The sequence below is a fragment of the Ictalurus punctatus genome, chromosome 19, assembly GCF_001660625.3.
Source record: "Ictalurus punctatus breed USDA103 chromosome 19, Coco_2.0, whole genome shotgun sequence".
NCBI lineage: Eukaryota > Metazoa > Chordata > Actinopteri > Siluriformes > Ictaluridae > Ictalurus > Ictalurus punctatus.
Genome location: NC_030434.2, coordinates 25,014,725 through 25,041,437, shown reverse-complemented (window position 1 = coordinate 25,041,437; position 26,713 = coordinate 25,014,725). Strand labels below are relative to the sequence as shown.

The following is a 26,713-nucleotide window of genomic DNA, read 5'->3' as shown; positions in this document are numbered from 1 at the left end:
TGTGTGAAACGTGTCAATATGATGCTTTATTTGTAATTAATTGGAAGATATTAATTAGAAACTCTGTAAGGCACTGGTTGTATTTTTACATTAATTATTAACTCCAGTGTTTTACAGTTTCATGACTTTATTGCAGTGTGAAATGTAAAACTTTTGTCTGGTTTTCTGTACAGATTCTTCAAAAACACTGCAACATCAGCAGCATCAACAACCCGAGACCAACAACAACCACACAGAAGCTCTGACCAGTCCTGCTCCTGACCAATCCCAATCTGATCCTGACCAATCCCAATCTGATCCTGACCAATCCCAATCTGCTCCTGATCAATCCCAATCTGCTCCTGACCAATCCCAGTCTGCTCCTGACCAATCCCAATCTGATCCTGCTCAGACTATCTTCAATCTCACCCATTTCTGCAGAATGCTTGATCAATCCCACCCACTCCCACATACAGTTTAAACATTCCCACCCACTCCTGCAGAAAGTATGACCAATCTCACCTGAGGAGTGTTCCACAAAGCAAACTCAACAGTCTTGGGGCAGTGGCAGTGGATATGGAGTCATCAGGTACTTCTTGCAGACGTACCCACTCAGGTTTCTCCAGGTAGCCCATTAAATTAATCTATGATGCAGAATGTACAGGAAAATTATAAGAAAAACATTTTAAAGCAAATCCATATACAGTAAGGTCATCATCATTCATAACAAGCTGTACATGGTGATATAGTGTACACTCCCTGAGAATACGAGTCCTGAACTGACCCAGGCTATTAATGCTGGTGGTCAGGGACTGAACACAGGTCGTATAAACAGGGGAAAATGGTTTAATGAGGTCCATATTCATGTTCTGTTAAAGCCCAGTTACTACTAGGGTTAGGGTTAGATATTTCAGCAAGTCTGAAAATGAATACTCTACCTGAACACTGATGCTATGCACTGACTGTAGAACGGCAGCTGTTTTTTCTCTGAATATATTGTCCATAGTAGCTTCAGTAAAAAAGCAACTAGTTATGGTCAACTCCTACTTATTAAACGTCTACATGTTTACATTCACACGAGTCATTCAGCAGCAGGGTGCAGTGTGATAAACACAGTCAGTGGTGAAATCAGACAGCTCCTAAACAGCTGGAAATTCCATGTACAATAAAGTTCATGATTCCAGCTGGATCCAGGATTTTATTGGACTATTTTGGTGTAATTTCACAAAGTTAGGAATACTCTGTACCGGTGGGATTGTCCTCCTGTGCTGATGCTCCTATGTCTCAGACTAAATAAAGTGAATAAAGTGTAAATCCTTCTGCTTATAAAGTTTCAGATTAATTATGCTTAATTTCATGACTGTCATCACTGTCTGTGTCATACAGAGTTGAAGTGTCGAGTCATGAAGGAGCTCAAACTGGAATTTTGGTAAAATGAAGAAATTAAAGTACAACAGACACTTAGCTTCACACAAACAGACTGATTTAGTGTTTAACCTGAGAGAGAGAGAGAGAGAGAGAGAGAGAGAGAGAGAGAGCAGTGAGGTGTAACTGAGATTTGCATAAAGAGGACTGAAGAGTTTCATTTCTCCCAGAATAGCAATTGCCAGTCCATGCTTCAGTGCTCTGCGAGTGTTTATAGCCCTGTGACTTTAACACTTCATGACTGAGAGCTGCTGCTCAGCAACTTCACCCACAGCAACCATGACTTTGATCAGCGTCTTCATCTGCACACTGGCCCTCTGGACTCAAGGTGAGAGTTTAACATCAACTCACAGCCTCACACACTTCATTTCATACGAATTCTACACCACTTTACAGCATAGAAACACAATCTATGTTTCTCTTCAGGATCCAGAGGTCAGGTGACTGTGACTCAGACTCCTTCAGTGCAAACTGCTGATCCAGGAAAAACAGTCACCTTCAACTGTAGAACCAGTAGCAGAGTGAATAATGGTTACGAACTAGCCTGGTACCTGCAGAAACCTGGAGAAGCTCCTAAACTCCTGATCTATGCTGCTACTAGCTTATACACAGGGACTCCAGCTCGTTTCAGTGGCAGTGGATCTAATACTGACTTCACTCTGACCATCAGAGGAGTCCAGACTGAAGATGCAGGAGATTACTACTGTCAGAGTTTCCATGTGATCAGTGGTAGCTGGGTGTTCACACAGTGTTAGAGCGCCGTACAAAAACCTCGGTCAGTGAGAGTGCACAGAGAAGCACTGCTGCAGCTGGGAGCGACTGCAGGTGCTGAGGGGGAGGATGTGATACAGCACAATGACACACACTGTGGACGAGAGAAAACACACCACACTATCTCACTAATGCACACACACATCTGTGAGAGGAGTCCACCTTTCTCAGCTGTGGACATACAAACTATTCCTCATCATTCTCTTTCACTGCTTAGTAATTATCTTTATCCTCATTTAGAAATTATTTATTATATTTTCTTGCATATATGATCTACCAAAAGACTTCTTTATGGTTAATATCAAACACTATTATAAAGTTAATATTGTATTGTATAAACTTTAATATTCATTAAATAGAGCCACATTATAGAGCTGAGACTAACATTTAACTGAACATTTCTTTAATTATTAAAACATTAGATAATAACTAATTCAGTCTAGCATTCTCAAATCACTGAACCAGATCATTGTTAAAAAGCATGACAAAATTTATTTAAAATTAATTTAATAAACAAATTTAAAATTCTAAAAAGGTGTCCAGTGTAATACATAAATATATACACATGTAAATGTTTCTGTGAACCTTTATCCTCTATATTTAAACAGTGTTTTTAAAATAAATACATTAATTTCAGTAACGCAGCAAGGACACTGAGTTATACAGGAGTTTGTGTGAAACGTGTCAATATGATGCTTTATTTGTAATTAATTGGAAGATATTAATTAGAAACTCTGCAAGGCACTGGTTGTATTTTTACATTAATGATTAACTCCAGTGTTTTACAGTTTCATGACTTTATTGCAGTGTGAAATGTAAAAATCTCCTCCGTTATTTTGTATAGATTCTTCAAAAACACAGCAACAGGGTCAACAACCTGAGACCTACAACAACCACGCAGAAAGTCTGAATAATCCCACCTGCTCCTGATCAAACTCTGACCAATCCCGCCCCACCCAGTCTCACAGAACAAACATTTCCATGCGATTTATCTGCAGAACCTTCTACATGTTGAATATTAATGCTCTGGCACAGGAATATGTTGCATAGCAATCTATCAAACTTTAACTTGACTGCTCTGTACGTCACCTTCTACACCAACATAATGTAACCACGTCCACCTCTACCAATAAGCTAGGTGAACAAAACCCATATGTAATTAATCATTTTACTTCATTTTTTATACATATTGAGCATAGCCCTCTTGAACTGTAGTTTGGAATGAAACATGGAAAGTCTCTGTATTTTCAGTAACCTAGAGAATTTACAGACAAAAAAAATTTTGCATTTTGAAAGTACCCACTTTACCATACCACGTTGCCGAGGGCAACGGGAGCGAGCTGGCATTTGACCCGGCACTTTTCAAACTGAGGTGGTGGACCAGCACTTCAGGCAATTACAAACAGGTCTAAAAACCAACCAAAACGTCCTGTTCAGCTGGGTGGTGGGACATTTCTCCTAAAGGGGATCTTCAATGGTGTTCACTGGTGCTTAAAGAGGAAGATGCTGTTTCTGTAGCACAGCTTGAGTCAGGGCTGAGGTGCAGATGGAGCTGGTCCTGGCTGAAGGTTGAGGCCAAAACAGAGGTGAATGGAGTCCAGCACAGGTTCCCCCGGTCACAGTATTTTAATAAAAATATGCAAAATGTAGCCTCTGATCGAAATAAATAAATTACAGAAACAAGGGCTCTCATGCCCTCTTGGCACACTGCCAAACCGAGATGGCTGGTATACCAAAAAGTTCAAATGAAGTGTGTCAATAAATGTGTGTGTGTTTTTTTTTTTTTACTTGAAGCAAATGTTTTCTTTTCCCTTTATTTTCTTGTCAGAATGCACCAGAATGCTTCGGGTTCATGTTAAACTCACAAAAATGTTCTTATGGAGGAGGAGTTTATAATCATTTACTGCAAAAGCTCATTGGAAATAACGGAGTTTTAAACATTTTGTTTGTGTTTTTGTGTCGTTGTTTGCCGAGGTGCATTATGGATGTATTCCAACGTTCCACTGAATCATACACGTGTCTCTTAGTTCAGTGCTTTGTTCTTTACATGGTTTTCTCAAGCTGAAGAGCAGAAAATCAGGATGAAATAAAATGTGAATAAAAACCAGAAAGCACAAAAGAACCAGAGACAACATGCTAAAGCTATAATTACACCCAATCCCAGTGTAGACTCTGGCCGATGTACCGTTGTTGAAAGAGTCGATTCTCTTAAACGATTCCTTGAGGTGAATCTGCACGTTGGAGCCGTTTGGAGGCTCAGGCATGTAGATAACTCCATTACTCGCGCAGTGTAATGAAGGACTTCCGCATTGATCTGACTGGCCACCGCGACCGGAAGTGATTAGATTCAGTGAGCGCTGTCAGCCCGGCTTTGTACACTCGCTGCTTGTAAGATCTTCCGCGGATTACTCTTAACGATGTCGGCCGCATTGTGAGGTTGGCATCTGTCACTCCGTCTAGTAAGAAGGAGAACGGCTTTAAATGCTGTGTTTCCACTTATACCCACAACTCTGAGCGGAAGTATTCTCAAGTTAACAAGCTAGCTAGCCTCGTCTGTGACAGTTCATACTCTTATACGTTTCATTTTCTATCTCGTTAACCTGTTTTTAGATATTCTGCTTTATAGTTTAACTAATGTTATGATGTTAATACAATATGTATGATTGTTTAGGAGTATAAATGTCAGTAATGGAGTGGTGCAGGAATGAGTCCTAAAATAAAAAAACAAACCCAAGTCTCTTGTCATTGAAGTGAATGTGAAGGTCTGTTTACCCCTCATACATTTTTATAGTGGAACATAATTCCAAACAAAGTCTCTCTTAAATATGGAGAAATAAGGGTTATGCCTTGTTTTAACATTTACCCAGAAGCAACATTACATTAATGACAAATTCAGACTTTTTTTTCGTCCAACAACATTTCAAATATAATACAATATGGTTTGTAGAAAAAGTAGGCCATGATTGGAGCTTTGTTTCCAACCAGCTGACATATCTTCCCAAAAAATATTTGAGTGCATACAATGAAAAAAAATAAGATGATCAGCTGGCTCTAGGTCAAAAAAGTACAAATGTTTTGATCAAAATGAAATCGAAGCTCCACTGGAAGGATATATGCCATTGAATGTTTTAAAATGAGTTTTCTTTGCTTTAGGAGCCACCGGTAAGTTCATGTATCGGATTTGGATTGGATTTCACTTTTGTTCAGTTCAGTAGTACTATATATTGTTGTAGTTCATTCAGAAATAAAGATATACATGGTTTTGAATGACCAAATCTGCATTATGAATATGATACATTGCCAACAGAATAAAGATCGAAAGAGTTATTTAGTGGTGGTGACGAAGTCAACGTTCAAGTCAACATTTTTCCAACAGCCTTCTTTCTTGTCCATGTGATCTTTAGCAAACTGCAGAAAGGAAGCGATTAATTTTTTAGAAAGCAGTGGCTTTCTCCTTGCGACCCTGCCATGCACACCATTGTTGTTCAGTGTTCTCCTGATGGTGGACTCATGCACATTAACATTAGCCAATGTGAGAAAGGGCTTTAGTTCCTTGGAAATTACCCTGGGTTCCTTTGTGACCTCGCAGACTATTACATGTCTTTCCCTTGGAGTTATCTTTCTTGGTCGACCGCTCCTGGGGAGTGAAACAATGTTTTTCAATTTTGACACTTTTCCCAGCTCCATATCACCAGATGGTTCTGTTGCACAGTACACCCGGAGAGACTCCATCATGCTGCAGGTGATATCTCAGGTGCTAGAAGGTGATTAACTGTAACACATTTTCAGTCTTTTTAAACTTTATACACTTCATATCAGTTTAAATCGTTGTGTATGTTTAACGTTTTGTATAAAAGTGTTTGGAGTGTGAGTGTTTCTCACTTCTCACCTAGTGATCAAAACATCTGAACAAACAGCAACTCAAGTAACTCAATGTTTGTTATATTTAAATTCATAGTAATTGTTTTATGTTGTTTAATTTACTGGAATAATTAAATGCTAATTTAATGTAGTGATTACTTTTAAAATCTAGTTACTGTAGTAGATAGAAATAATAAGTGATGGAGTGAATTTGGTTTTATTTGGAATTCATACAGTTAAGAAATTTTTTTTTCTTCTGGTGAAAATCTGATAATTTAATATAGTAGGAACGATAGAATATCAAGTAATGCATTTGTCTTTTTTAAACTCCTACATCTATACACCACACATCCATTTTAGTTGTCTCTGCACCCCATAAATACTGTGAAATATGAAGCATTTACTTACTAACATACAAACATTTCCTGATCACTCTGAATAACTGCTTAGTAATTACCTTTATTCTATTTTAAATAATTAAGAATGTACATATTATATTGAAACATTTGTATACTATTATTTAAATATTAATATCCTTGACTCACCCAAGAGAGCACTGTTCTACATCTCATTGTATAATTAAATTTAATGTCATAAACTACACCTCTCAGGTCTAATTTATGACATTTAATTAAGGTTAGTCTAGTTAAGTCTTGTTTACCTGCTTCAGTCATGTTTACCTGTTTTAGTAAACATAAAGCAGGCTAAGATGATAATACGAATGAAAACAGACAGATAACCAGCTTGAAATATTGACAGATACAATGCTGAAGTGAGACTTCACAAAGTATTAATAAGAGTCCAGGTTATTTAAAGGGAGTAGTGTGAGTGCAAACAGCTGAGGGTCAATAGTAATCAGGTGACTGTACATGGGGACAGAAGCTTGACTAGGGGATGCAGGCTGAGGATCATGGGATGCTGATGTGACAGTGGAGGGGGTGTTTCATTTGGAGAGGATTTGTGCTATTTGTAGATCATTTTTGCCTTCTGTAAATCCATTTATAGATGTTTTTACCTGTGTTTGCTACATTTTTTCTCTGAATATATTGCCTGTAGTAGCTTAGGTAAAAAGAACAAATACTGTAGTTATGTTCAACTCCTACTTATTAAACTTGCAAGTGTCTACATTTACATGAGTCATTAACCCCAGGGTGCAGTGTGACACCATAAATACATTCGGTGCTGAGGTCAGGCAGCTCCTAAACAGCTGGAAATTCCATGGAAAATAAAGTTCATGATTCAAGCTGGATCCAGGACTTTATTGGACTATTTTTGTAAAATTTCACAAAATTAGGAATACTCTGTGTCTGTGGGATTGTCCTCCTGTACGGATGTTCCTGTCTCAGACTAAATAAAGTGAATAAAGTGTAAATCCATCAGACAGTTTTTCTGTAGTAGTGTTGAAGACCTGGCCAGTGCTCCTGTAACAACACGAGACGGTAACCAGGAAGTAAGCGCAGGAGCGAAATAAAATTTATTTATTAATAAATGAAGCAAAAGATAAACAAGGAACGCGGTGTATACTGAACAGGACTGGCTAGATTACACATGGGACTAAAGTCTAAGCATTACACGAAAACAGGGCATGGAACCAAGACCGCTAGCATGCTACACGCACTCATCCAACATAAGGTAAAGGAATATAATATTGCGCGAAGTGCAATAACAAACATAATTAAACTAAAATCACAGACACCTGGAGTAAATCAGCCAATACTTGCACACGGGGAATAAAAACACAAAGGCTGATGTCCAAATACAAAAAGTCTCGTGCACGCGCTCGCTCTGCAGCAGTCCTTGCACCTCGCCGCTGCAGCGCCATCTGTCGGCAGGAGTGTAACAGCTCCACATTTAAAAGAATGTGATGAATTAAGCTTGAAGTGAAGGATGAAAGGGGAATTATGAAATTGAATGGTTTATTTTTGGATTACATTACTCTTTGTCGGGTGCACGATGGTTTAGTGGTTAGCACGTTCACCTCACACCAACAGGGTTGGGGGTTTGATTCCCCCTGTGTGTGCAGAGTTTGCTGGGATTTCCTCTGGGTACTCTGGTTTCCTCCCCCAGTCCAAAGACATACATGGTAGGGTGATTGGTATGTCCAAACTGTCAGTACTGTATGAATGGGTGTGTGAATGTGTATGTGATTGTGCCCTGTGTTGGATTGGCACCCTGTCCAGGGTGTACCCCACCTTGTGCCCGATCCTCCCTGAGATTGGCTCCAGGTTCCCCGTGACCCTGAAGAATAAGTGGTACAGAAAATGGATGGATGGATGGATTACTCTTTGTTAGACATGGGTAATAAAAGGGATCAGTAATAAACTATGTTTGTAGCCTGTAATGCAACTGAACCAAAAGGAAAATTGGCTTCAGGCATATATAATTTAAACCATCTATTCACTGTTTCTACAAGAGTTTTGATATACAGTCAGGTAGAATTTCATTACTGTCTGTGTTATTATTAAGTCAGAACCAGGTATGGTTTATGAAAAGGTAATTTCATGTAAGAGATAGATATATATATATATAGAGAGAGAGATGTAAGTGAGATTTGCATGAACAGGACTGAAGAGTTTCATTTCTCCCAGAATAGAGCAGAAACTTCACCAGATGTTCAACTTCCTTCAGTCAAACTCACTGAAGCACAACACACAGCACTGAATCTACAGCTAATCCCACTCTCTCATCACACTGATCATCACCATTAACTCCAATAAAAGAACACACAACGTCCAAAACTCAGCTTTATTTCAGCAAAAACTGCAGGAAGAGCAACAGGACAGTGAAGAGAGTAAAGACAGAAATGTCAGCATTGTGTAGAATTGAAACTCTATTGTAGATGGATCATAAGCAGCTCTATGTTAAACTCTATCTTGGATCCACTAGCCTTCACACTGACTCTTTCTGAACGTGACCGGATGATCGACGTTGTTATGGGAGACCCTACAGCTGAACTCCTCCCCCTTTTCCCAGAGGTCTTTGCTGAGGGTCAGGGTGCTGCTGCGGCTGTAACGGCCGTTCTTCTCTTCTTCTGCGCTGGTCAGAACCTCGTTCTTCACCTGTGAGCCGTCCACTGTCCAGCTCACCAGCGCCCCCTGTGGAGAGTAGCCAGACAGCAGGCAGAGCAGCGAGGCCGATCCCTCAGACAGCTGCAGAGGGGACGGAGGGAGCAGAGACACGGAGGGAGCTGTGGGACCCGCTGGAGAGGAGAAAAAAACACACACACACACACACACACACACACACACACACACACACACACACACACACAATTAGAAGTGATTTTGAAATATTTCTGTAACTTTGTGGAACTGTCTGATCTTACAGAGTAATTAAGTCTAATAAAGTCTGACTTCATGACTGAGTTTCATTGAGTACTTTATTATTTGACATCAGTTTCAGTGCAGAGACAAAACAAACATGTTCCACACTGTAATTTATCTGGGAAAAATCATTTTTTATAACAAGTGTTATTACTTTATAGTTCAAACCTTCAGCATATTTAACTGCAGCAAATACAAATGTAGCTGATTACAGAAATATTCATTGTTTAACACAAACACACACAGCAGCTTTCATCTGGATTTTACATCCGCACAAAGTAACTCTATTTATTAAATGTTTATTATAGAGGAACTGCAGAGTTATTGCATGTCGAATATATAGCGAGTGTGTAATTATTACATATTTAACATCAATAATTGTAGATTTGTTGAATGTTCAAGAACATTGATATGGGATCTGTTCTGTTACTGAAATGTGTTCCTCATCAGAGCTTAATAATACACAATAACATCAATGATGCAATTATAAACATAAATAATCTGTTTAGTTTAAGTTTATTTATTCATGTAATTAGTAATGAACTAAATGGATTTTGTGTTAAAAGAAGAAAACACACTTACTGTTCACCACGAGTTTGGAGCCTCCACCAAAAGTGACCCACAGTGATACATTCTAATGAAACCATCGTACAAAAACCTCCATCACACTGCAGTGCACACACACACACACACACACACACACACACACACACACACACACACACACACACACTTTGCATTGCCAGTCCATGCTTCAGTGCTCTGCGAGTGTTTATAGCCCTGTGACTTTAACACTTCATGACTGAGAGCTGCTGCTCAGCAACTTCACCCACAGCAACCATGACTTTGATCAGCATCTTCATCTGCACACTGGCCCTCTGGACTCAAGGTGAGAGTTTAACATCAACTCACAGCCTCACACACTTCATTTCATACGAATTCTACACCACTTTACAGCATAGAAACACAATCTATGTTTCTCTTCAGGATCCAGAGGTCAGGTGACTGTGACTCAGACTCCTTCAGTGCAAACTGTTGATCCAGGAAACACAGTCACCTTCAACTGTAGAACCAGTAGCAGCGTGTATAATGATGATACTCTTCACTGGTACCTGCAGAAACCTGGAGAAGCTCCTAAACTCCTGATCAAATATGCTACTAGCTTACAGTCAGGAACTCCAGCTCGTTTCAGTGGCAGTGGATCTAATACTGACTTCACTCTGACCATCAGAGGAGTCCAGACTGAAGATGCAGGAGATTACTACTGTCAGAGTCTCCATGTGATCAGTGGTAGCTGGCCGTTCACACAGTGTTAGAGCGCCGTACAAAAACCTCGGTCAGTGAGAGTGCACAGAGAAGCACTGCTGCAGCTGGGAGCGACTGCAGGTGCTGAGGGGGAGGATGTGATACAGCACAATGACACACACTGTGGACGAGAGAAAACACACCACACTAACTCACTAATGCACACACACATCTGTGAGAGGAGTCCACCTTTCTCAGCTGTGGACATACAAACTATTCCTCATCATTCTCTTTCACTGCTTAGTAATTATCTTTATCCTCATTTAGAAACTTTAGATAGTATTTATTATCTTTATGTTTTGTTACCAAAAGAGTTCTTTATGGTTAATATCAAACACTATTATAGATTTAATATTTTATTATATAATCTTTAATATTCATTAAATAGATTCACATTATAGAGCTGAGACTGACATTTAACTGAACCTTTCTGTAATTATTAATAAACCCTTAGATAATGATTTTCTGTATAAAGTCATCAAAAACAAAATAAATCAGCAGCACGGTCAACAACCTGAGCCCTACAACAACCATGCAGAAAGTCTGACCAATCCCACAAGGTGTTGCAGAAAGTCTGAATAATCCCACTTGCTCCTGATCAAACTCTGACCAATCCCGCCCCACCCAGTCTCACAGTACAAACGTTTGCATGTAACTTATCTGTAGCTCCTTCTACATGTTGAATATCAATGTTCTGGCACAGGAATATGTGTATTTCAGAATCAAACCATACAAAACAAAGAAAGAGAGGAAGGGACTGGAAGAAAAGTTCAGTGAGCAGGAGAAGTTTAAATCAGTGGCGTGAGGAGAGGAGGAGTGGAGCTGTAGAAGACAGGAGGAGGAGAGAGGAATAACATCTTATATGATAGTGAGGGCGTGGAATGTCCAAAACGTCCTACAGAGGAGGGTCGAGGGCCGTGATTAATATTCACCTCTATGACATTATTATTATTATTATTATTATTATTATTATTATTATTATTAATTATATTTATTTAATATTTATGCATATTACAAGAAAAAATGCTGACATGTGAACATGAAATTCCAAGCATCTCTCCTGATTTTTAGAGTAAAGAAGTGAATGTAATGTTTCTGTGCTGGAGATCAGTCCAATTCTTAATTGTCTCTGTCTCTTTTTCTACATGCTTTACAACTGGTGTGTACATGGAAGCCAGCAGGACTGTGTTATGGTCAGCTGACCCAAGCGGAGCTAGAGATATCGAATTATAGGCACCTGGAACTGGCCCATAGCACCTATGCAAAATTCTGTCCTCGTGTGTGGCACATGAGACATACTGATAATATCCTTTTAAAACTTTGTCCATAACACAATGACCCTTTATAAATTTGGGAGAGTCTGGGGATACAGCGTCCAGTTTGTGCAGGACATTTATCAATGCATCTGTTGCTACAGTCAGTTAGTGAAAGAGTGCACATATACACAACAAGAAAGTATAATTATAACTCGTGTGGAAGATAGAACGGGCGAGTAGAAAATCCAAGCACTATAATATCCGAGGTGCATCTTTTGTCTCGCACTATCACAGTGTTAGACCATCTCTCCTTAGTGTACACACACACACACACACACACACACACTCCACCTCTACGTCCCTTTCCAGTGGTGTATTTGTCTCTATCCAAACGTACTGCTCCCAGAAATCCACTTCCTGCTTGACTTTGTCACAGAAAGGTACATGCCGCTCCTCCCAAGAAAAACCTCCACCTGGTTTCAGCGGGAGTGGATTATGGGACAGAATTTGTAAAAGTCACTTGAATATGCAGGAGATCAGTACTGTCAGACACAACTCATGCTGGCGTGGACAAAAGATGCTCATAGCAGGTATGTGGTCTGGGTTAATATGCAATAAATTCCTTAGGGATAGTTGCCTCTGGTGAGCTTTCTATCAGGAAAATGACATACTAGGCCCTGCTATACAATATAAACATTGTTAGGGTCTACATCATAATGAGAAGCTTTGTTACTTACTCAGGTCGAGGTCCGAGCCTCTGAGGCAGGAGCGGCCTTACGCCTCAGGATTACTCGCTGATCACCAGATGAAGAAAATAAACTCCATTCTTAGTCTATTATAGAAAAAGAGGACTCACTAGTCATTTATAGAGTTTATAAATCTCCACCTAAGTGGATTTGGTTTATTACAGAATAGTTTCAAGCAGGATAACAGTTAACAATACAGTAGTTAACTATACCTAATGGTGTAGATCTTCACCACGGACATCTTGTCAAAGAATGAACATATTCAGACATATTATATACATTTCAGCAGGCACGTTGGACCCCGATGTTTATAAATAGCACCTTTGGTGTCAACTGTCATCACATCAATTCAGTATATGAGTCAGAGGTTACAAGTTCATTTTTCAGAATAGCACACAATGTACGTTCAAGAGAGAATTTCAAACCTATAAGTCACTGAGCACAAGATGTCAGTGTAACCCACAATATTTGAAGTAGAAAGGCTGAAAGAGTATTTTCTTATAAAACATACCTCAGTAATCTTTGCTTTATTTACAAGTTTAAAAAATATATATTTTTTACAGTGTTGATCATGTGGAATGTCATGACGAACATACTTTTAAAAACCTTGAAATAACAGCAGCTACAAAAACAATTCATCTCAACATTTGGGATTTAATTTCATAACAGGTTTATCCATGAAACTAGTAAATTAAACCCACTTTACATAATCAAATGGATGATGATTATGATGATGATGATGATGATGTTGGCATTAGACTCACAGAAATCGTTACAAATGTTGCTGTGGTGTAAATGTAATTAGATTTTAAAGTAAAGCTAAACAGGAAGATCAGCGGTCCTTAAAGTACTTTAAATTATTTTAAAGCTGTACCACATTCCCGTTTCAGGTTAAATATACTAAAGCTACAAAAGATGTAGGCTACCCTTATGAGGTTCCACTCCAGCAACAAGGAACATTACGCTACAGTTTGGTACCTTTATTTCGGGTCACAATTTTAAAATAAGAGATTGAACCGAGTATTGTCTAATTTAGATAAATACCTGATTAACGTCTCTAACCGACATACACAAGATTTTATACTGAGCTGCTGCATGCACACAGCTCATCTCACCAGTCTACAGCGTTTGATTTTCAAAGTTTGAACTGCTTTTTACTTCATAGAGAATCACACTGAGTCAATATAATGTTCCATTTCTTTCCGGAAAGATATAACACAGGGTTTTGTTTGTTTGTTTTTTAACAGGAAAACTTATATTTGTGAATATGGAATTTTGCTATTAAAAGAATAAAATGTATTAAATATAAACCTGACTGCGCTTGTCTCTACAGTTCTCCATAAAACCAAATAATAAACGTTTCCATGACAACAGAAATTGTTCATCAGAAGGAATAAATCAATCCCACAGCATTTCACATTAACGCTGATGTATTTCTTTAAAAAACAAAAACAACAACAAAAAAAACAACAACAACAACAGTTCTCCTTTCTTTTAATCCTTTTAAATGAATGAAATCTTTTAACTCTGTGATCGTATCGTGAGTACAGTTTTTTGCCAGTAGGCAAAAAATGGCATTTTTGTGTGTTTTGGGGGTACCTGTGTTCAGCATTGATTTGTTTTGTGATCTCACACACCACAGTAGTGGTTAATGGCTCATATGAAAATAGGCACTTAAGATTTTAAGAATAAGCAGTTATTTCAAGTATTTCTTCTTTTACCTAGCCTACCTGGGGCAATATATTCAGAATTTAAATATATATATTAAAAAAATTATTTACTTTCAACACAAATGTTTTATCTTCACAGCAAATGTTGATATCAACCCCATTCCTGGTCTCAAAGATGCTCCAAGTACTTGTCCATGAACACCCAAAATATGAGGAAGTTATCTCTAACCACTAAAATTGTGTGTAAGGTTATCCAAACACAGGTAAAAACCTCTCTAAACGGCACAAAGCCTTTAAAAATGGCACAAAGCCGTTAAAAATTGCAGACTTCTAGAAATAGCAAACATTTAAAAAAAAAAAAAAAAAAAAAAAAAAAGGCAGAAAATAACCTCTCCAAATGGCACCAAACGTCACCATTTGATTTTCTCAGCCTCTGAGTGGTCAATCATGTCGAGTTTGGGCTTGTTTGAAAGCTAGAAGTATCTATGATTGGTCCATGTGGGTGTCAATCAAGTTAGACTGCCCGATTAAAATTTAGGAGGCGGGTTGTTCAGCATAGCCAAAGCAGATTAGCTTTTTTTAAATTTATTTTTTCTTTTTTTTAAGATTGTGTCTCAGTTCAGTTTATGGCTAATTACTGAATTCCAGCGTGGTGGGATATCAAATCACTTAATGCATTTTGAAGAGGACATTTGTGACTAAATATGAAACTTTGCGTTTGTTTTCTTCAATAAAGCTGATGGACTTTATACCGATGGAAATGTGCATGATTTATAAAACCGCGAGCGAACCGTATTTTCGTCTATGTAGGTAATGTAAGGTAGTAAACGTTTATACAAGTCCGATCTTGGGTTTAAATGTCATAATTTTATTGTGGCAGTTGTATACGGTGTTTTACTATCAACACCGTGTTTCACTATCTCTGTCTCACTGTTTTCATGGAGAGGTGTGAATTGTTTCCCAGCAGGGAGCTCAAACTCCGCCCCTTTCCCATCCCCCTGCTCACCAGCAGTTAAGCACACAGTCATGAAACTGCACACACAGAAAGCCACCAGTGTCCTGACTAACCTTTACCAGAACTGCAGCGATAAAATAACTCATTTGTTTATACTAATTGAAAATGTCCGATAAGTCGTTTTCCATTCCGCCGGCAGAACGAACGCAAGTGTCGGGGCTTAAGGGGTTTTAAACACATTAAAACAACACATTTTACAACATACCTGCACAATGGAGACCTAAAAAGTGGAAATAAGGAGATCATAGCAGATTGAATAAAACGAATCGGTTGTGTCTTTATGTTAGACTACAACTTAAGAAAAAAAAACAAAGGAGACACTCGGAGGTAAAGTTAACTCGTGTATTAACCAGAGCAAGCGCAAAACAACATATCCATGCGCACGGCTAATTACCAATCAGAAGTCACTAAGGGGAGTGATTCCACTTAAAGAAATAGGTCCACTCTATACACTACACTCCTCTCCTTTTATATGTATGCAACGCATATGAATAGAAAATAAAACATTATCATTTGCCCTCTGTAAATCTTGTTTTTAAACAGTCTATGACTATAACTATAACAGTCTATGATACAAACTATAACTGCTACAGTTATAACTACAAAACCAAGTCAGTTCTTTACAGATCCAGTCTTTTGGGTGGCGCCCTGTTCCTTTCAGGGTAGCGACTCTGTATCTGTGGAGTAACATGAGGGTTCTTTTCAAGGGAGACTGTTTCTGTTGCAGGTGTCATACATTTGTGAGTGTCACGATCAGAATCAAGTGATAAGTCTGGTGGACACACTGTGTCCGGTTTATTGAATGCAGACTGTTCAGAGGTGTTCTTTGGCTGAGCATCCAGCATTTGATCAACGTGACGTCTCCACGTATGCTCTCCAACGTCCACTTCGTACATCAGTGGTCCAGCTCTCGTGGCTATCCGCCCAGGTGTCCACTTGTTCTCTCGATAATCACGCGCTAGAACTTGCTGTCCAACATCAAAAATCCTTGCTGCTTTACTTGTCAACTTGCTGAACTGCTTATTCTGCCCTTCCCGTGGCAAGTTAGGTTTCAGAAGGTCAAAGCGAGATCTCAGTTGTCTGTTCATGAACAGCAGTGCAGGCATCTGGTTTGATGTTGCATGCACAGAGTTCCGGTATACAAAAGGAAGTTGTCCACCTTATGTTGCAGAGGAATGGCCTCTTTCTCCATGGCTTTAATGGACTTTTTGAATGTTTGGACAAATCGTTCAGCTAACCCATTTGTAGCCGGGTGGTGTGGTGCCGACTTGAAGTGTTTAATGCCATTTCTCTTCATGAAAAGTCTGAATTCCTCTGAAGTTTACCGTGATCCGTTGTCAGTCACAATTTGCTCAGGTAGGCCGTTTCTGGAGAAGATACTCCTCAAAACAGAAATAGTCTTTTCTGAGGTGGAAGATTTCATTGGTATGACCTCGGGCCACTTTGAATGAGCATCCACAGCAATCAGAAACATCGAATTCATGAATGGCCCAGCAAAGTCAATATGCACCCTTTGCCATGGTGCAGACGGCCACTCCCACGGATGTAAGGGTGCCTGACAAGGTACATTTTGAATGTTATGACATCCTGAACAGGATTTTGTGAGATCCTCGATCTGTCTATCTATTCCCGGCCACCACACGTAGCTCCGAGCGAGGCTTTTCATCTTGACTGTACCCAGGTGACCCTCATGTAGGTTCTCTAACACTCCAGTACGGAGCTTAGCGGGAACTATAACACGAGAGCCACACATCAGAGTCCCTTGTCACACAGACAGTTGCTCGCGTCTCCCTGAAAACTCTGGGAACATAACATTTCCATGAGCTGGCCAACCCTGTATGGTGATGTCATACACTTTTGACAGTGTCGGATCATTCCGCGTTTCTTTTCATATCTCTGCGTTTGTTACCGGCAGCTGGTCCACCAGTGCTGTATGGAACTTCCTCTGGATCCTGAGCGGAAGGCTTTTCTTCCTCAGTTGTAGACGGTGGAAGGCGTGACAGAGCATCAGCGTTACTGTGCATCTTGGTACCTTTAAACTCTGTCGTAGGAATGGGCTCCCAAGAAAATTGCCCAACGTTGTAACCGTGTGGCTGAGATCACCAGAATTCCCTTCCCGGGGTTGAAGATGGACACAAGGTACTGGTGATCTGTCACTAAGATGAACTTTTGGCCATAAAGGTAGGGATGGAACTTCTTTATGCCCCATACTAGACTAAGGGCCTCTCGATCGATCTGCGCATAATTGCGTTCTGCACTCGTCAGTGATCTTGAAGCAAATGCTATCAGACGCTCAGATCAATCGTCCATAGTGTGCGATAAAAAACGGCACCAATGCCATATGGAGACGCATCACATGCCAGTCTGATGGGTTGTGATGGGTCATAGTGGGTAAGGAGTTCATCTGAGGTTATCAGTCTTTTTGTCTCTTTGAATGCTTTCTCACCTTTTTCTGACCACTCCCATTTTGTTGCTGTCTGTAACAGTGCATTAAGTGGGTGCAGCACTGTAGCAAGATTTGGGAGAAATATGTGATAATAGTTACAAGGCCCAAATATGATCTAAGTTGTGACACGTTTTCTGGTCTAGGTGCCTGCAGCACAGCTTCAACTTTCTCCTGTGATTTGTGTAAGCCATGTTTGTCAATGACATGTCCACAATGTGAGATTTCACTCTTGAAAAACTCACACTTCTCTTTCTTTGCCCGTAGACCATACTCGTTTAGCCTGGTAAGCACTTTGCTGAGGTTTTGGAGATGTTCTTCATCATTCTTGCCTGTCACAATTATGTCGTCAAGATAACACTGTGTCCCTGGTATATCTTGAAGAACCTGATCCATTGCTCTTGGCTGGAGCCGATGCCACACCTTATGAGTGTTGATGGTTAGGTACTTCCTGCTTGACTCCTCAACTTCCATTTGGAGATATGCCTGTGACAAGTCAACCTTTGAAAACTTCTCCCCTCCTGCCAGAGATGAGAAAATAAATGACAACTCTTTGACTTTGTAATTAAATGTTTTAATATTAAATATTTTGAATTAAATATAATTAAATATTTTAATTTAAACGGAGCAGAAAGAAGTTGCATCAGGAGCAACGGAGAAGGAAGAAGTCCTGATTCAGGAGATGTACAGCTGAGTGGTGCAGCTCTCCTACACTGCACCCAGAGGATGCCCCCTGACCAGCTGACGTCTTTCTCTTTGCCTATTTTACAAATATGACTTCATGTCTGTTCAGTGCTACTTCAAATAAATATGCTTGAATAACATTTATGTTTCTGTGTTGTTATATTTTTATGCTAGTAAGTGGTGTTAAAACTCGGTCTAACCATCAATGATCCGGTGTGTTATGATGGGGCGTGTTGTGGGCCGGGTGTGGTGGTCCGCTCAGGGCCAGAAAGTCCACTTTTTGGTCCATGTCCACCCCTGATTAATGCTATTAATGCTACATAACATATGCTGAAAATTTAAATATCGATGTTAAAACACTGAAATGAGGCCTCCCCCCCATTCTTACATTTTGCATAGGGCCCCCAAATCACTAAATCCGCCCCTGTCGTTAAGTACTAACAATTCACCATCATTGAGAAAATGGAACAAAATCAGCAAATACAAATCAAATAGTGAGACACTGGCAGTCAGTCTGCTTTCTATATTTTTATTAGCAATGTAATGGATACAGATATACTCCAAAACAGACAATTACAAACATAATTATAAGATAGTCCTTTAAGGATCCAGTAAAACATTCATGTGATACTACCACTACTACTACTTATAATAATAATAATAATAATAATAATAATAATAATAATAATAATATACTACTACTATTACTATTACTACTACTACTACTACTACTACTACAACGAATACTATTATTATTATTATTAATAATAATATACTACTACTATTACTACTACTACTACTAATACTACAACAAATACTATTATTATTATTATTATTAATGATAATATACTACTAATAATAACAATAATATACTACTACTACTACTACTTATAATAATAATAATATACTACTACTACTACTACTAATAATAATAATAGGTATTAAATCATTATATCCTCTCGATACATCTTGACGTCATTTATTGCTTGATTTATTGAGCCATTAATCATCGTACATCTATATATACACCACACATCTGTACCATTTGTGTATGTGTACTGTAGATATTGTTTTTTTACTCAGACGTATTGCATGCAGTGTTTCCTACTCATAAATTAGTTTCTCAAATTATCATCACAAGACTGATGTGCCAATATTATGTATTTAAATTAAAAGTAAGATTAATGTAATTATTTTCAGTATAATTTTATAATCATTTTATATAAATGTTAATTTATGTAGCACCTTTTATTAAACCCAAGGTTGCTTTACATAAAGGTGATAAACACGAGGTGAGAGGTGTAAGTGAGATTTGCATGAACAGGACTGAAGAGTTTCATTTCTCCCAGAATAGAGCAGAAACTTCACCAGATGTTCAACTTCCTTCAGTCAAACTCACTGAAGCACAACACACAGCACTGAATCTACAGCTAATCCCACTCTCTCATCACACTGATCATCACTATTAACTCCAATAAAAGAACACACAACGTCCAAAACTCAGCTTTATTTCAGCAAAAACTACAGGAAGAGCAACAGGACAGTGAAGAGAGTAAAGACAGAAATGTCAGCATTGTGTAGAATTGAAACTCTATTGTAGATGCATCATAAGCAGCTCTATGTTAAACTCTATCTTGGATCCACTAGCCTTCACACTGATTCTTTCTGAACGTGACCGGATGATCGACGTTGTTATGGGAGACCCTACAGCTGAACTCCTCCCCCTTTTCCCAGAGGTCTTTGCTGAGGGTCAGGGTGCTGCTGCGGCTGTAACGGCCGTTCTTCTCTTCTTCTGCGCTGGTCAGAACCTCGTTCTTCACCTGTGAGCCGTCCACTGTCCAGCTCACCAGCGCCCCCTGTGGAGAGTAGCCAGACAGCAGGCAGAGCAGCGAGGCCGATCCCTCAGACAACTGCAGAGGGGACGGAGGGAGCAGAGACACGGAGGGAGCTGTGGGACCCGCTGGAGAGGAGAAACACACACACACACACACACACACACACACACACACACACACACACACACACACACACACACACACACACAATTAGAAATGATTATGAAATATTTCTGTAACTTTGTGGAACTGTCTGATCTTACAGAGTAATTAAGTCTAATAAAGTCTGACTTCATGACTGAGTTTCATTGAGTACTTTATTATTTGACATCAGTTTCAGTGCAGAGACAAAACAAACATGTTCCACACTGTAATTTATCTGGGAAAAATCTTTTTTTATAACAAGTGTTATTACTTTATAGTTCAAACCTTCAGCATATTTAACTGCAGCAAATACAAATGTAGCTGATTACAGAAATATTCATTGTTTAACACAAACACACACAGCAGCTTTCATCTGGATTTTACATCAGCACAAAGTAACTCTATTTATTAAATGTTTATTATAGAGGAACTGCAGAGTTATTGCATGTCGAATATATAGCGAGTGTGTAATTATTACATATTTAACATCAATAATTGTAGATTTGTTGAATGTTCAAGAACATTGATATGGGATCTGTTCTGATACTGAAATGTGTTCCTCATCAGAGCTTAATATTACACAATAACATCAATGATGCAATTATAAACATAAATAATCTGTTTAGTTTAAGTTTATTTATTCATGTAATTAGTAATGAACTAAATGGATTTTGTGTTAAAAGAAGAAAACACACTTACTGTTCACCACGAGTTTGGAGCCTCCACCAAAAGTCCACCACAGTGATACATTCTAATGAAACCATCGTACAAAAACCTCCATCACACTGCAGTGCACACACACACACACACACACACACACACACACACACACACACACACACACACACACACTCACACACACAAACACACGCACGCACTCACACACACTCTCTCTCTCTATCTCACACACACACACACACACACACACACACACACACACACACACACACACACACACACACACTTTGCATTACCAGTCCATGCTTCAGTGCTCTGCGAGTGTTTATAGCCCTGTGACTTTAACACTTCATGACTGAGAGCTGCTGCTCAGCAACTTCACCCACAGCAACCATGACTTTGATCAGCGTCTTCATCTGCACACTGGCCCTCTGGACTCAAGGTGAGAGTTTAACATCAACTCACAGCCTCACACACTTCATTTCATACGAATTCTACACCACTTTACAGCATAGAAACACAATCTATGTTTCTCTTCAGGATCCAGAGGTCAGGTGACTGTGACTCAGACTCCTTCAGTGCAAACTGCTGATCCAGGACAAACAGTCACCTTCAACTGTAGAACCAGTAGCAGCGTGTATGGTGGTAGCTATCTACACTGGTACCTGCAGAAACCTGGAGAAGCTCCTAAACTCCTGATCTATGCTGCTACTAGCTCATACACAGGGACTCCAGCTCGTTTCAGTGGCAGTGGATCTAATACTGACTTCACTCTGACCATCAGAGGAGTCCAGACTGAAGATGCAGGAGATTACTACTGTCAGAGTGTACATTGGATCAGTAGTAGCTATGTGTTCACACAGTGTTAGAGCGCTGTACAAAAACCTCGGTCAGTGAGAGTGCACAGAGAAGCACTGCTGCAGCTGGGAGCGAGTGCAGGTGCTGAGGGGGAGGATGTGATACAGCACAATGACACACACTGTGGACGAGAGAAAACACACCACACTAACTCACTAATGCACACACACATCTGTGAGAGGAGTCCACCTTTCTCAGCTGTGGACATACAAACTATTCCTCATCATTCTCTTTCACTGCTTAGTAATTATCTTTATCCTCATTTAAAAATTATTTATTATATTTTGTTGCATATATGATCTACCAAAAGACTTCTTTATGGTTAATATCAAACACTATTATAAAGTTAATATTGTATTGTATAAACTTTAATATTCATTAAATAGAGCCACATTATAGAGCTGAGACTAACATTTAACTGAACATTTCTTTAATTATTAAACCATTAGATAATAACTAATTCAGTCTAGCATTCTCAAATCACTGAAACAGATCATTGTTAAAAAGCATGACAAAATTTATTTAAAATTCATTTAATAAACTAATTTAAAATTCTAAAAAGGTGTCCAGTGTAATACATAAATAAATACACATGTAAATGTTTCTGCGAACCTTTATCCTCTATATTTAAACAGTGTTTTTAAAATAAATACATTAATTTCAGTAACGCAGCAAGGACACTGAGTTATACAGGAGTTTGTGTGAAACGTGTGAATATGATGCTTTATTTGTAATTAATTGGAAGATATTAATTAAATAGGCACTAGTTGTATTTTTACATTAATTATTAACTCCAGTGTTTTACAGTTTCATGACTTTATTGCAGTGTGAAATGTAAAAATCTCCTCCGTTATTTTGTATAGATTCTTCAAAAACACAGCAACAGGGTCAACAACCTGAGACCTACAACAACCACGCAGAAAGTCTGAATAATCCCACCTGCTCCTGATCAAACTCTGACCATTCCCGCCCCACCCAGTCTCACAGAACAAACATTTCCATGCGATTTATCTGCAGAACCTTCTGCATGTTGAATATTAATGCTCTGGCACAGGAATATGTTGCATAGCAATCTATCAAACTTTAACTTGACTGCTCTGTATGTCACCTTCTACACCAACATAATGTAACCACGTCCACCTCTACCAGTAAGCTAGGTGAACAAAACTGATATGTAATTAATCATTTTACTTCATTTTTTAAACATATTGAGCATAGCCCTCTTGAACTGTAGTTTGGAATGAAACATGGAAAGTCTCTGTATTTTCAGTAACCTAGAGAATTTACAGACAAAAAAAATTTTGCATTTTGAAAGTACCCACTTTACCATACCACGTTGCCGAGGGCAACGGGAGCGAGCTGGCATTTGACCCGGCACTTTTCAAACTGAGGTGGTGGACCAGCACTTCAGGCAATTACAAACAGGTCTAAAAACCAACCAAAACGTCCTGTTCAGCTGGGTGGTGGGACATTTCTCCTAAAGGGGATCTTCAATGGCGTTCACTGGTGCTTAAAGAGGAAGATGCTGTTTCTGTAGCACAGCTTGAGTCAGGGCTGAGGTGCAGATGGAGCTGGTCCTGGCTGAAGGTTGAGGCCAAAACAGAGGTGAATGGAGTCCAGCACAAGTTCCCCTGGTCACAGAATTTTAATAAAAATATGCAAAATGTAACCTCTGATCGAAATAAATAAATTACAGAAACAAGGGCTCTCATGCCCTCTTGGCACACTGCCAAACCGAGATGGCTGGTATACCAAAAAGTTCAAATGAAGTGGTGTCAATAAATGAGTTTTTTTTTTTTTTTTTTTTTTTACTTGAAGCAAATGTTGTCTTTTCCCTTTATTTTCTTGTCAGAATGCACCAGAATGCTTCGGGTTCATGTTAAACTCACAAAAATGTTCTTATGGAGGAGGAGTTTATAATCATTTACTGCAAAAGCTCATTGGAAATAACGGAGTTTTAAACATTTTGTTTGCGTTTTTGTGTTGTTGTTTGCCGAAGTGCATTATGGATGTATTCCAACGTTCCACTGAATCATACACGTGTCTCTTAGTTCAGTGCTTTGTTCTTTACATGGTTTTCTCAAGCTGAAGAGCAGAAAATCAGGATGAAATAAAATGTGAATAAAAACCAGAAAGCACAAAAGAAAAAGAAAAATCCCAGTGTAGACTCTGGCCGATGTACCGTTGTTGAAAGAGTCGATTCTCTTAAACGATTCCTTGCGGTGAATCTGCACGTTGGAGCCGTTTGGAGTCTCAGGCATGTAGATAAAGCCGTTACTCGCGCAGTGTAATGAAGGACTTCCGCATTGATCTGAGTGGCCACCGCGACCGGAAGTGATTAGATTCAGCCCGGCTTTGTACACTCACTGCTTGTAAGATCTTCCGCGGATTACTCTTAACGATGTCGGCCGCATTGTGAGGTTGGCATCTGTCACTCCGTCTAGTAAGAAGGAGAACGGCTTTAAATGCTGTGTTTCCACTTATATCCACAACTCTGAGCGGAAGTATTCTCAAGTTAACAAGCTAGCTAGCCTCGTCTGTGACAGTTCATACTCTTATACGTTTCATTTTCTATCTCGTTAACCTGTTTTAGATATTCTGCTCTATAGTTTAACTAATGTTATGATGTTAATACAATATGTATGTTTGTTTAGGAGTATAAATGTCAGTAATGGAGTGGTGCAGGAATGAGTCCTAACACTGTCCAATGAGTCCTAAAATAAAAAAAACAAACAAACCCAAGTCTCTTATCATTGAAGTAAACGTGAAGGTCTGTTTACCCCACATACATTTTTGTAATGGAACATAATTCCAAACAAAGTCTCTCTTGAATAAGGGAATAAGAGTTATAATAAGGGTTATGCCTTGTTTTAACATTTACCCAGAAGCAACATTACATTAATGACAAATTCAGACTTTTTGTCATCCAACAACATTCCAAATATAATACAATATGGTTTGTAGAAAAAGTAGGCCATGATTGGAGCTTTGTTTCCAACCAGCTGACATATCTTCCCAAAAAGTATTTGAGTGCATACAATGAAAAAAATAAGATGATCAGTTGGCTCTAGGTCAAAAAAGTACAAATGTTTTGATCAAAATGAAATCGAAGCTCCACTGGAAGGATATATGCCATTGAATGTTTTAAAATGAGTTTTCTTTGCTTTAGGAGCCACCGGTAAGTTCATGTATCGGATTTGGATTGGATTTCACTTTTGTTCAGTTCAGTAGTACTATATATTGTTGTAGTTCATTCAGAAATAAAGATATACATGGTTTTGAATGACCAAATCTGCATTATGAATGTGATACATTGCCAACAGAATAAAGATAGAAAGAGTTATTTAGTGGTGGTGACGAAGTCAACGTTCAAGTCAACAGTTTTCCAACAGCCTTCTTTCTTGTCCATGTGATCTTTAGCAAACTGCAGAAAGGAAGCGATTAATTTTTTGGAAAGCAGTGGCTTTCTCCTTGCGACCCTGCCATGCACACCATTGTTGTTCAGTGTTCTCCTGATGGTGGACTCATGAACATTAACATTAGCCAATGTGAGAAAGGGCTTTAGTTCCTTGGAAATTACCCTGGGTTCCTTTGTGACCTCGCAGACTATTACACGTCTTTCCCTTGGAGTTATCTTTCTTGGTCGACCGCTCCTGGGGAGTGAAACAATGTTTTTCAATTTTGACACTTTTCCCAGCTCCATATCACCAGATGGTTCTGTTGCACAGTACACCCGGAGAGACTCCATCATGCTGCAGGTGATATCTCAGGTGCTAGAAGGTGATTAACTGTAACACATTTTCAGTCTTTTTAAACTTTATACACTTCATATCAGTTTAAATCGTTGTGTATGTTTAACGTTTTGTATAAAAGTGAGTGTTTGGAGTGTGAGCGTTTCTCACTTCTCACCTAGTGATCAAAACATCTGAACAAACAGCAACTCAAATAACTCAATGTTTGTTATATTTAAATTCATAGTAATTGTTTTATGTTGTTTAATTTACTGGAATAATTAAATGCAAATTTAATGAAGTGATTACTTTTAAAATCTAGTTACTGTAGTAGATAGAAATGATAAGTGATGGAGTGAATTTGGTTTTATTTGGAATTCATACAGTTAAGAAATAATATTTTTTTCTTCTGGTGAAAATCTGATAATTTAATATAGTAGGAACGATAGAATATCAAGTAGTGCATTTGTCTTTTTTACACTCCTACATCTATACACCACACATCCATTTTAGTTGTCTCTGCACCCCATAAATACTGTGAAATATGAAGCATTTACTTACAAACATACAAACATTTCCTGATCACTCTGAATAACTGTTTATTAATTACCTTTATTATATTTTAAATAATTAAGATTTAAATTTAATGTGATAAATGACACCTCTCAGGTCTAATTTATGACATTTAATTAAGGTTAGTCTAGTTAAGTCTTGTTTACCTGCTTCAGTCATGTTTACCTGTTTTAGTAAATATAAAGCAGGCTAAGATGATAATACGAATGAAAACAGACAGATAACCAGCTTGAAATATTGACAGATACAATGCTGAAGTGAGACTTCACAAAGTATTAATAAGAGTCCAGGTTATTTAAAGGGAGTAGTGTGAGTGCAAACAGCTGAGGGTCAATAGTAATCAGGTGACTGTACATGGGGACAGAAGCTTGACTAGGGCTTGCAGGCTGAGGATCATGGGATGCTGATGTGACAGT

The 26,713-nt window shown here is 38.8% G+C and overlaps 3 gene segments (V, D, J or C); all 3 read left to right on the top strand.

The window, feature by feature from the left end:
- The first annotated feature begins 1,683 nt into the window (after positions 1 to 1,683).
- Positions 1,684 to 2,159, top strand: LOC128635377 (immunoglobulin kappa variable 1D-13-like). The segment is given in 2 exon segments: positions 1,684 to 1,732; positions 1,831 to 2,159. Coding segments are annotated over 2 exon segments (378 nt in total).
- A 7,998-nt stretch (positions 2,160 to 10,157) lies between these two features.
- On the top strand, positions 10,158 to 11,589 carry LOC124629223 (immunoglobulin kappa variable 6-21-like). The segment is given in 2 exon segments: positions 10,158 to 10,248; positions 10,347 to 11,589. Coding segments are annotated over 2 exon segments (420 nt in total).
- Positions 11,590 to 21,528: 9,939 nt separating this feature from the next.
- Positions 21,529 to 22,004, top strand: LOC128635376 (immunoglobulin kappa variable 6-21-like). The segment is given in 2 exon segments: positions 21,529 to 21,577; positions 21,676 to 22,004. Coding segments are annotated over 2 exon segments (378 nt in total).
- Positions 22,005 to 26,713: the final 4,709 nt, after the last annotated feature.